This window comes from Chrysoperla carnea, chromosome 1 (genome assembly GCF_905475395.1).
Source record: "Chrysoperla carnea chromosome 1, inChrCarn1.1, whole genome shotgun sequence".
Lineage (NCBI taxonomy): Eukaryota > Metazoa > Arthropoda > Insecta > Neuroptera > Chrysopidae > Chrysoperla > Chrysoperla carnea.
Genome location: NC_058337.1, coordinates 93,175,493 through 93,188,698, shown reverse-complemented (window position 1 = coordinate 93,188,698; position 13,206 = coordinate 93,175,493). Strand labels below are relative to the sequence as shown.

The 13,206-nt window shown below is 29.1% G+C and overlaps 1 protein-coding gene across 1 annotated transcript; it reads right to left on the bottom strand.

Annotated features, from left to right (window-relative positions):
* Positions 1-4,126: 4,126 nt before the first annotated feature.
* Positions 4,127-10,373, bottom strand: LOC123292227 (fibroin heavy chain-like). The gene is made up of 6 exons (XM_044872805.1): positions 10,313-10,373; positions 10,058-10,246; positions 9,699-9,980; positions 5,306-5,383; positions 4,829-5,230; positions 4,127-4,730 (listed from the first exon to the last, which is right to left on the bottom strand). Exons 1-6 carry the CDS (start codon positions 10,325-10,327, stop codon positions 4,446-4,448), a joined length of 1,251 nt encoding a protein of 416 aa, XP_044728740.1. The 5' UTR covers positions 10,328-10,373; the 3' UTR covers positions 4,127-4,445.
* Between the last annotated feature and the right edge of the window lie 2,833 nt (positions 10,374-13,206).

Here is a 13,206-nt window from a genome sequence, read left to right as displayed (position 1 = left end):
TAATATACTTACACATTATAGTTAAACCCAGCCTATATGGTTTTATTAATTATTTAATTCAATATATTATTTATATTATTGTAATTTCATTACAATTATTACAGTTGAATTCCTAATTAATATAAAATAAAGTTTGAAAACTAAAACCCCGGTGACGCCACATCACTACATAGTATAAAACAAAGTCGCTTTCTCTGTCCCTATGTCCCTTTGTATGCTTAAATCTTTGAAACTACGCAACGGATTTTGATGCGGTTTTTTTTAATAGATAGAGTGATTCAAGAGGAAGGTTTATATGTATAATAACATCCATTAAATAGTGGAGAAGTACCGCTATTTTTGAGGTTTCTAATGTGATGTCGTAAATAATTACATTTTTTCCGCATACATTGCAAACGCAGGTTGAACCCTACGAGTTTTATCAAAATAATGTACTAAGTATTGTACACATTGAAAAGGTCTACAGAAAAGTCCGTGATGGTATATGTCTATCTCTTATGGATAACCCACAATAACTTTTTTTTGCGATTTACTTTTTACGACAAATAATGGCTAATTTTCGAAGCCGTTCGAAGCGAAGTATTTAGTATCATATAGTTATAACCAGCGATCAAGACACTTCTAACGATACCTCCTTTGGCAAATTATAATGAATAACGAAAATACACACACTTTAAACGATTTTTCGGTTATAATTTCGTGATTAAGTGTAACAATATATATATATATATATATTTTTTTTTTTTTTTGAAAAGTGCTAATTACGCTCTTTAATTTGATACCAATTTTAAATAACTTTTGCTACTTGAAAATTTATAAAAAATGGTCTAAATTAGTGATAAATTAGTAGGGGGAGTTGGGGCACCTTGATACGATTTTTACTTAGACCCAATCAATTACGACTTATTGAGAGTAGCATCCAGTTTAAGAATTATAATCTATTCAATATACATTCAACTAACTTTTCAAAGTCAAAATTAGTACCTAAGCGAAATTCATCAATAGTTTAAAAAATTCAACATATAAACATACCAATCTTTGGCTCAGGAGGAACAGCGAGCGATTTTTCTGATTTCTGTTTGGATGTGTATTTTTTTCAGACTTTTTTAAATTCAGAATATGATTTGTGTGTGCCTAGGCTAAACAAATACTAGTCCGCTGAAAAGATACTGTAAATGATCAATACATAATTGAAACTTGGTGAGCGGATTCCGTTTGGCGAGTCTACCAAACTTTCTCTCTACGATTTTTTTGAAGAGTTGCGTTTTAAAATAAGCTATTGGTCTTAAAAAAACGGAAAAAGAAATTTTTCGGACACTATGACCACTTGATAGCAACGAATGTAAAACGGTTTCAATCAGACCTGAAACATAGAATTTCGTTCCGAACAGTTTTATTAATTTCTTCCTTGTTACATTGGTAATCAATTTTAATTGGAGGAAGCAATCAGATCCTTGTAGATATTTCGCACCGTTTTTTTAATTTACTTTTAGATTAAAATAACATAGAACTAATTATTTAAATACTATGATGTCTTATTCTTATAAAAATATCAGAAGATATAAATAGAACTCAACTGTTAATACTTCTTTGTGGTATGTATACTGACCAACAATACAAATGATATAATTGTAAATAAACACATTTCACTTCAGTTTTTCCCTCCATCTTTTACATTTGTTACACACCAATTTTCAAGGTTTCCATCAAACTCATAACGTTTTGTTGTTATTTACTTGAAATGTTTTTTTTTTCTATTATGTTTATTTAAAAAAAATGAATTTACATTTTTTTATATTAATAAATATTTAAAATGCACCCCCACTGTCCCTATTATATATTAACGATTATACATATACTATCGTGACACCCACCCGCTTCGCTGGGTTTAAAAGTAAAGATTGATAAAGATTGCTCTCGCTTATCCCCTTTCTATAACACTCGAAATAATGGTAAGGATTGTTTTACACAGATGAAATATATGTATGGTTTTCTATTTTAATAAATTTATAATAGTCGTAATTATTCATTGAGTATATCAGAAAAGATGGCCGTGAAATATTTTATATTGTCTATTTTCACAGAAGTCTGTTTTTAATAATAATCTGCAATTTATGGTAATGTCAAATTAAATTAATTTTTTTTTTTTAAATATTTCTTTTTAAATTATATCTCGTGTGTTATTCTGAAGTATGAGCTATATTGCTGTACAGTTTCATTAAAAACCATTCGCTAGTTTCAGCGTGAAAGCGTAACAAAAAATCAAACAAACAAACAAACATGCTTACTTTCGCATTTGTAATATATAGAGATAGAGATACACAATGCGTAGATAGGTAGGTATGATTTGAAATGTTTGGTTTGTTTTTTTGTATTTTGTTGAATTTTTTATTTAATATGAGATGTCGTAATAATCAGTTATAATTATATTAATAATTTAATAATAAGGTGTTTTAGTTAAAAATGTGTGTAGATATGTTAATTATTTTTGTATATAATTAGTTATAATTAGCTTGTAACTTCTTCAATTGTATTTTTAATTATACATTTTAAATAGGATGCAACAAGCATATTTAAAAAAAAATGTTTTTAATGATGTCCTGGTTGTCCAGTAATTAAATTTTGAAAGGTCATAAAACGATATCAAAATTTGAATCAGTCTCTATATGAAACTTATCTATAACGAAAGGCCGATTGCGCATTTAGATATGTTTTAAAGGTTAAATACAATTGTAGGTATGTTCAGGTCATTTCCAAATAGCGAGGAGGTTCCAAACAAATAACGCGATATTTTCCTAAATTTTATTGGACTATAATTATTTTTTGTTCAGTTATAGACTATTGAAGTATATCTTCGCAATCTATTGAGCAAAAAAGAGCAAAAAAGTAAGACCTCAGAGACCTAAATGAACATATATGTTAAAACTTATATTTTAATTAGGTATTTATAAAATTTACAAACAATTTTCTTTGTCGAAAATTATGCATAAGTCAACGTAATATTGCAGTTTGGTTAGTATGGGTCGAGTGACTACGGATTTGGATGCTTTTTTACCCATTTTTTTGGCGTTCTTTACTATTTTACTAGTTAATTTACAATCTGACAGAAATTGAATTATTCGTTGACATATATATTTCACAATCCAATAGTTAAATTTTAATGAATAATACAAAACATTAATTGTATAAAATTATTTTTCAAAATATATTTTTTACCCTCTAAAAGTCGTAATGGTATAACGGCACAAAAAAATTATTCGAAGACTGTTGAATTTGGATTTTTTTTCTTATTACAGTTGGGTGGGGATGCAATACATTTAACAGCAAGTAAGCAACCATTCTCAGATGCAAGACTTACTTTATGCCTGCCTCAATTCAATAACGAAAGAAATTTTTCATAATGTAAAATAAGTATAAATACATATTTTTCTAATAGCCACCGGAAGGGCTTAAATTAAATTGTTTCTGCCTCCCATATTTGGTAATATCAGATGGTATGGTAGTCGAAAAAAAAAAGAATTTACAAGAGTTTACTATTAAAAACCTAATTTCTTACAATTTTATTTGTACGTATAGTAAGAGGGTTAGCTAGTATCATCTTAATTCAGGAAATAATAAAATTAAAATCTAAGAGTAAAGTAGAAACTGCTCTTTTACCGGTATCCCAAATTAACACAAAATTAAAGGCATATGTCATTATTTTGAGCATTTTACAAAACTTGAACCTGACCAATTTGGAACATTTTCATTTCCGATCTTTCAGTTCGATCGGTGAGTTTCTCATCAAAAATATTCCTCTAATCATTGAGAATCTTTATAAAGTGATTGGAATTTCATTCATACTAAAGGACCAACATTTTTGTGAGCTCAAGAGCAACATAATACGGATCGGTCAAGAACGAGGTTTTGAATGATAGCTCGATTATAGTTATAAGCGACCAGAGGAGACTTGATTAATAGATTCTTTAAAGAGGAAATAGATTGGAATATTTTTTGGAATAACTTTTCTTAACACAAAAAATTTTATGGGGAAAATTTAATATTTATATTAAAATATTATAACACATTATTTACAAAAATAATAATACACAACATTTTTAAGTTTAGAAAAGCAGAAAAATATATTGAGTTTTCTAGTTAAGAGATATTCTATCTAATCTTTTTAATAAGAACCCACTTCTTTGATAAACAATAAGAAGTTTATGGACGCATTTACGTGGTATACATACCATTATGATTTGATTTACATTTAATATTTTTGTATTTTTCTAAATTAAAAACTCAATATAACTTAAAGCAATAATTATTATAAAGAATTCAAAAGTTTAAACTCTGATAGGAATGTATTTAATTGCACGAAATTCGTAGAAAGTTTAGCAAAATTCGAATTTAATAAAGATATTACAGAATTTATGATGGAAGAACTGAGATCGAACGTGAACTGGTTAATAGGCACCGTAAGCACCATATGCTCCATAGCCATGACCTAAACCATAACCATGAGCTAATGGGGCTGGTCCATGGTGTACTGTTGGTCCAACTTTCTTAACGACTGCATTGAAACCATTGTGATCATCAGCTGTGTAATCTACAACACGTACTGAACCGTCTGGTTCAACCAAAGAGTATTGTCCTTTGACTACATCACCATCACGTACTTCTGATTGAGATTTTACATCACCAGTATGGACATCCTTTACTCCATAATTATAGGCGTATTTAGGATATGCCTGAAAAAAAAACATTCAAAATTTAATTTGGAAACGATACATTTAACTTTTCAATGAAAATTGCATGTTAATTTATTAATATTGATTTTATTACTTACGTAATAGTCTAGTCCGTGGCCAGCAGCTCCTGCATATCCTAAACCAGCATATCCTGCGTTGCTATAGCCTAATCCTGCACCATAACCTAAGTTGGCAGCTCTGTAACCTAAACCAGAAACTCCATATCCTAAGCCAGTAGATCCTGCATATCCTAAACCAGCATATCCCGCGTTGCCATATCCCAATCCAGCACCATATCCTAAGTTGGCCGCTCTATAATTTAAACCAGCAGTTCCGTATCCTAAGCCAGCAGCTCCATATCCTAAACCAGCAACTCCATGTTCTAAACCAGTTGTACCGTATCCTAAGCCAGCTGCACCGTATCCTAAACCAGCTGCACCATATCCAGGAGCGATACTCGCTGAAACGAAAGCACTAAGTGCTAAAGTGCAGAGACCTGCCTGTAAATCACAGAAAACAAAAATTAATTAATAAAGCACTAATTTTCGAAACGAAATAGTTAGTAAATTTCTTACAATAAAAAATGACATTGTTACTTTGTAGGGTTGTTTTTTTGTATTTGAACTGAAGAACAAATTTAATTGAACTGATGACTGTTGGTAATTATTCAACGATATTTATACTAAAATTATGTAGTATGTTGAGAGAGAAATAATAAAAACGACTTTACATTATTTGGCCATGCATATTTATAAATATTCATTTAATAATATTTGATATATTAGCAGTCATAGTTTATAGGAAACTGTCTAATTAGAATATTGCAAGCATCACCTTTGACGTAAAGTAGTTATAAACTTAATGTTAGAAACTACTTAAATAAAAAATTAAAGTGCAATTTTATTGCAATCAAATCAAATAAAATTTAATTTAAGATTGCTAATATTGCTAATAAATGTACTCTTGTTAGGATGAATGATTTTTCAAGTTTGATATTGGTACAGTAAATCTGGCATTTTGACTGGAAAAATTACAATAGTAACTCTGAGGTTATAGATCGTTAGAGAGGCATGTAAATAACTTAAAAAAAAAATTAAGAGAGAAATTTTTCGTTCCGCTCGCGCTGTTTTTGAGAAAATCCAAAAAAATGGGAAAAAAAAATTTGGAATGCGTTTTTCTCGGAATCTATTGATTTAAGGGAAAAGCTTTTCAAATAAAAAATGTAGAAGACACTGTCAGCTACATTTTATGTCATTGGAGCCACGTCATACGAGTTAAATTACAAAAAGTAGGTGGCGTTAAAGTATCAAAAAAAGGGTTTTCTACGGTTTTCATTAAGAAAAAATGATTTTTTTGTAAAAGTGTAAATAAAAAAGTTGTTTGACTCAAAATTAACTTCAACTTTTATTAAAACAATTTTTTTGTAAAACTTACCGTTTTTGAAATACAGCTTGCTAAAAAATCTGAAAGTTAAGTTTTTTAAAATTTTGAAAAGGAGTACTTGATTTCCTTTTTATTTTCTTGGCTTATTTTAAACATACATTGTTTTACTATAGCTCGGAAACGGTAAGTTTTTCATAAAAATTGTTTAAATAAAAGTTGAAGCTAATTTTGAGTCAAACAACTTTCTCGTTTACACTTTTACAAAAACATCATTTTTTCTTAATGAAAATCGTGAAAAACACTTTTTTTGATACTTTAACGCCACCTACTTTTTGTAATTTAACTCGTATGACGTTGCTCCATTGACATAAAATGTAGCTGACAATGTCTTCTACATTTTTTATTTGAAAAACTTTTCCCTTAAAGCAATAGATTCCGAGAAAAACGCATTCCAAATTTTTTTTTCCCATTTTTTTGGATTTTCTCAAAAACAGCGGAACGAAAAATTCTCTTAATTTTTTTTAAAGTTATTTACATGCCCCCCTAATGATCTATAACCTCAGAGTCACTATTGTAATTTTTTCCAGGTCCGGCCTTTTTTTCGTCTATATTGACTGAATCATATCTACCATTCATACCGTCATTGTTTATAGAACTTCCCCTGGATATATGGTATAATTTTAGAGCCATAATCACCAATTTTTTTGTGTTTGACAATTCAAATCGAAGTTACCTCGGGAAAAAGAAAATTAATTAGTTTTCATCCAGTCAATGTTCTTGCAAAATTTTGGACACTTTCGAATGGATATGCGCTTTTAATGATCTATTTCTTAAGCAACTTGATTTAAGAAGCAAATTTTAAATCCAGCGCTCTCATGTTAGTCCGAGTGATGAATTCCACCGACCTTGCACTGGATTATTTCGCATTGCTTGCGCTTAATTCGAGTGTTGCACGTATTCATTGCTTTATTTTAAAAGCGGTGCCATGAATTTTAACTATTTCTCGGGTATAACTTAAAGTTTAAAGTGCAAAACTTAAAGCTGATGTTTAATCGATCTAAAATAAAATTTAGCGTATTTGATAGTTTTTTAATGTGTACCATTTTGTTATCGAAAAAAGTATATCAATTTTGCACTTCATGATGACAGGGCGACACTTGGTGGGAATATTAAGTTTATCGATATTTTCATTTAAAGAGATGCTGCTACCACGACAACTTTTAGACCTTACAGAAAGAGACCTTATGCGATATTACCAAGAGAACACCAGCAATTTTTAATTTTACGAGAAGTCATTCATACAAATTCTTGTTTGTCAAGAAAGTGAGGTTGCCATACCCGTCCTGATAACTGAAAAGGTGTCCATATACCTTACTTAAGACCAAAATATCAGCGAAATATAGCGGTTTCTAAAATTTTCCCACCTATATGTATTTTAGATATATATCAATCAATGTATGGACAATACTTGAAAGGTCAAGGTACACTCAATTATTTCAAAAAGAGCCTGAATTCAACAAAGATTCAATGTAATAATTGGCCTTATAGTACATCACAAATTTAATTTTTAATAAGTGAAAATGCTGCATATTGCATGGATATATCAATAATATTTGATAAAGCGAATATTTTAAGTTTCGATATAATCTTGCAAATAAATAATACATTTATATTACTCTATTGGAAAATAAATAATACATTTATATTACCCAATATATTCAAAACAGTTTCATCGATAAAGGATTCAAGTAATAAAGACTAAAAATTATCTTTTTAATTCGTGGATAACTCATCTAATTCTTGTACCTAGGATCCAAATTTCTGATTTCTTACAAAAATTTCTGTAATTGATTTGTAAAAAATCCTTCAATTAACCAGGATACGGATTTTATTTACTTTGCTTGTGGGTAAAACATAAAATAATATTTTATCATGGATTCCTAAAGGCGACTACTTTATGTAATAAAAAATGGAATTTCTATTTATTTCTTAATTTATAATTATTATAATAAGACACGCAAATAATTTTTAGTGTAGGTTGTTCTATTTATTTTATATAGGACATTAATATAATTTTTTATAATTGTTAAAGAAAACATAAATCAGGACGTATGGATCGACAATACGTTCAAGGATTAATTTTTTTGGATTATATGAATCATTTATATTTCGTGCTGCTCCACCTGCTAATCAACTGACAATATAAATTAATTATAATTAAAACAATTATTACATATTATAGTATATCTTTAGTACTCATTGAAGGTTGTGTGAAATCATAAAATGTAGAATTTTTCAGTGAATGTTTTCAATTTTTTATGCATTTTTGTACATTGATTGCTTTGATCTAGTTTGGAATAAAAATTTTAGAGAAAAAATTTCCAGCCTTTAAATTGATTTTAAATTACGAAATTAACTCTCTGGAATGATTTTATATACAGTAAAGAATTATTTAAATAACTCATATTTACTCTTGGACCATGAATATCTACCTAGAAATTATTTATCGCAGCCAAATTTGTATAGATATTTAAGCCATATTTGAGCCAAGAAGTGAATAATTTTAACGATGAGTAATATAAAGATATTATTATCAGGGCTGTAACGAGGGTACATAGAGCCGGTAGCAAGTATTTAGGTTGCGCCTTATATATATCGGGATCGGCTCTAACAATTTTGATGAAAATTCGTATACTGATAGTATTTAACATGAGAGTAAAGGCAAAATGGGGGAGAGTTGCCAATTGACAAACTTTTTAAATTTCTTCAAATGATAGGGTATCTACTTAAAGTATTGATTTCTCTCTACGTTTCCCAGCAAAACAAGGAAATCATTACTCTCCTAAATGATACTGGGATATTTTACACAAGGTACTGATTAACCTCCAAAATCGAAATTTTGTTGATAATAAATAAAGTAAATAATACAGAGTAATACAAACAAAAAATTTTACTCTATCACATCCAAATTTTATCCAATTTTGATCAACTAAGTATGTAATTCTACTAAATTTGGGGCATACTTTTCAAATTTGTGATCAAAATTAACCTAGCTCTAATAGGTTTCCAGAATGTGGTATCCTGGTTCCGAAATTCAGCACATAAGTGATAACTAAAGCAAAACTAGCATCATAGGTGAAAAGAATGACCGATAATTAGTGGGTTTCAAAAAAAATTCTATTTAGATCGGATATAAATTGCCTGTATTATCAAAAAAATATTTTTTTAACTTAGAAATGCTGGGTAAATTTTATTTTTTGTCATAACTTTATTTGGACGGATGGACAAACGTAAAGTCGTTGATTTTTAAAAGGTTTTTAATACCACACAGTTATTTTAAGCTAGTAAACAAAGAATTTGTATGTAGAAGTAAGTAAAAAATTTTATTAGCACAAATTAACAGAAATATATACAAATGCAAAAACTAGTCTGTAAAAGTAAATTTACAAGAAAATTTCCATATTGAAAATAAATAAAAAGATTTTCTGAAGAATTAATGGCAATTTAAACAAAATAGACGAATACATTTGCAACGAGATTAATGAGATCGATTTCTAAAAATACATAATTGTTGACTTAGTAGGCACCATAGGCACCATAAGCTCCATATCCATGGCCTAAACCGACACCTAAACCATGAGCCAATGGGGCTGGTGCATGGTGTACTGTTGGTCCAACTTTCTTTACTACTGCGTTGAAACCATGGTGATCATCAGCTGTGTAATCTACTACGCGTACTGAACCGTCTGGTTCAACCAAGGAGTATTGTCCTTTGACTACATCACCATCACGTACTTCTGATTGAGATTTTACATCACCAGTATGGGCGTCTTTAACCCCATAATTGTAAGAATATTTTGGATATGCCTAAACATTAAAAATTTAATTGATATAAAATTTCGGTTTGACCCCCAATAACTTTACTTTTTAATCTTAATACTCACGTAATAATCTAAACCATGACCAGCAGCTCCGGCATATCCTAATCCAGCGCCTGCATAGCCCAAACCTGCTGCACCGTATCCTAAACCAGCAGCCCCATATCCTAATCCAGCAGCTCCATAACCTAATCCATAACCAGGTGCAATTCCAGCTGAAGCGATTGCACTAAGTGCTAAGGTGCAGAGAGCAGCCTACAAAACACAAAATATTTATTAAACAAACACAGATTTAAAAACTATTTTCACTTGATATCTTACAATAAAGAATGCCATTGTTATGTTTAGGGTTGATTCTTGTATTGTAGTCAAATAACTAATATTTAATTGAACTGATTATTATTATTAATTCAACCATATTTATACTAAAAATATTCATTAATTGAGGGAGAACTTTTATATTTTATTTAAAAAAATGACCTTACATACTTTGCCATAAATATTCATAAAACATATTTAATTAAATAATTTTTGATAATAAGTTTATGAATGTAAATATTTAATTAATAACATAAGACATGGATATTAAGGAATATTTCGGTGGTAATCAATTGAGAATTGTTGATTCGAAACATTAACATTGCATTAATGAGTTTTTAACATCGAATAAATGTATTCAGCTCTCTTAAAAATTTGTAAAAGAGATATCTGTAAAGCCGGTAGTTTGTAACGCTTGAAAATATTGATACTATGAACAAAATTTTGCTATAGGTGTTCATAAATTCAACTAATTAGTTCATTTTCGTTAACTCAAAAACGAAAAAAGATATCAAGCTGAAATTTTTATATCCTGCTTAGGACGTAAAAAATGAGGTCAATTTCGTAAATGAGCAACATAGGTCAATTGGGTCTTGACCTACGGACCCATTTTGTAAACCGTTGGAGATAGAACAAAAGATTAAATGTAAAAAATTTTTCTCATAAAAAAATAAACAACTTATGTTTGAAACATTTTTTCGTAAACATCAATGTTTACCCGTGAGATCGCAAATTATTCGGAAATTGTATAGTATGTATTATATGGGAATATCAGTTATATGAATGTGTGTGACATGTATGTATGTGTAATGTGACAGAGTAATCAACACTATCTATACATGGTATTTCAACAACTAACTCAGTCATTTGTTTGTTATCACTTGTGAATTTTTCAATGATACGGGTAGGTATTAACACGTTCGTATACAATTTGAAGATTTTCATAGATTCGTTATTTAGCTACACCGAATGTATTTTCAGTGTTTCAATTCCTTTCCTACACCTAAGATGAAAGATCATTGCAACACGTGCGATACCCTTTGCCAACTATTAGTTATTCAACATCTAAAATAATTTTACTCCATTTATTAACTCAAAATCTAATATTTGACAACTGTAACATTATCATTTTGTATTATGGCTAGTAATTAACAAAAGAAACAAAAAATGTAAATAAATAAATAAAATAAAATAAAATTTCCTAAATTTCATAAATTGTAAAATTGTAAAAATAATTACTGTTTGAATTATTTAAAAATAGAAATATAAAAAAATAGGGGACTTTTTTTTCTTTTCCTTTAGGATTTATTTGTTACATGAGTATGAGGCTGTGTCGGGATTTCTTATCCCTGTTACACACAATTATACATAAATGTTAATAATAATATATTCATTAAAAGGTTAAAACTGATTTGTTTTATCGAACGCCGCTTAGTTGACCACCTTTATAAAATATTAAATCGTTGTAAAAACAAAGCAAGTTTTAAGGGGTTGCAAAATAAGTTTAGAAATATTTGGAACCACTTTTTAACGATATTTATAGATTGGTTTTTATTGAATGTTCAAAGCTTTGGCAAACTATGCTAATGTATCAAAAAAAAAAAAAAAAAACTCTTTCAGTGGCAAATAAATATAGGTACGTCCTTAAAATAATGCCTCATCCTGAAAAATCATTAATATTATTGAATTTAAATTTGATATAAAATACACAAAATTCCATACATTATCTTCCACAAATTTCAAGACTTATAAAAAGGCATCATTGTTTCATTAGCCAACATCAAGCAATAATAGATCAACCTAATAAAAGAAAAAATAGAGTACTTCAGGAAAAGCGGAGGATTTCAAGTTTAGACAAAACACATTTAATAAAAAAACCCGATCATGTCTGTTTTTATAATTGCATACTTACTTTTGCAATAATGAATTGAGAGTTTTAACAGTTTTTGACAGGTTGCTTCTTAATGTGTTAAAAAATTGACTTCCTCTTAGATGTCGAGAAAGAGAAATTTTTGGAAAAATTTGAGTGTTTATTAATAAAGCTACTTAAAAAACATCCTAGAGCTCAAGTCGATCCGCAACTTTCATTAGAAATATCCGTTACACTCTAAGGAAGTTCTACAATCACGGAAGCTTCTTATATCATAACACGAACTTAATACTCAAATATTTTGAAATGAGGTTATAGCTACTGGGTTATTGAACTTGTGAAAGGTGAGGCATACAATATGTTAAAAGAATTGTCGGATGAAGCGAAATTTTAAAAACTATTTTAAGCAATTGAATGGAATTTATTATTGAAGGTTAAAGTAGAACTCTACGAGCAAGTGTAACATATTTTTAAAAATAAAACTTCAAACGAGCTGATACTTAGTGTGGCTTACTAAGCAAATCGATATTGTTCGGAGTTTCATTTCAATAGTTCAGACTAGAGAAATTTTCAGGAGAAAAGCCATTTTTTCGACATTTTTATGCCTGTACACATTTGTATAGCATCTTCAAAATGAGCTAGAGGTTTGAGAATTGGTTTGTAAATTAAGAGCTAATGAGAAGGATATGCCTTTTAGTTATAGCAACTTCTCTGCCCCTAAACCTTCTTTTTATTCTACAAAATCTTGTTATTAAGCTGATTTGTTTGAAAATTTTCATTTACAAAGGTAAAATTAAATGAAGGGGAAATATGACTTTAGTGATTGACCTCTCTTATTCACGAGTTTTTTTATTTCAAAACATTTTGTGACTTTACAAGAAAAATTATTTTGTAATAAAAAAAGCATTTTATTTAGAAAAAGAAAAAATATATATTTACACTCAAACGTGTCCAGCTGTTATAATGAACGGGGTCAGTTTTCCACAGTCAAATGAAGTCAAATATCTGGGTATACACCTTCATAGAG

Bases quoted from the DNA above. Each gene is read 5' to 3' on its own strand.
- LOC123292227 (XM_044872805.1), bottom strand. The intron at 9,981-10,057 runs GTGAGTATTAAG...TTTAATGTTTAG, and splicing joins GTCATGGTTTAGATTATTAC to GCATATCCAAAATATTCTTA. The intron at 4,731-4,828 runs GTAAGTAATAAA...TTTTTTTTTCAG, and splicing joins GCCACGGACTAGACTATTAC to GCATATCCTAAATACGCCTA.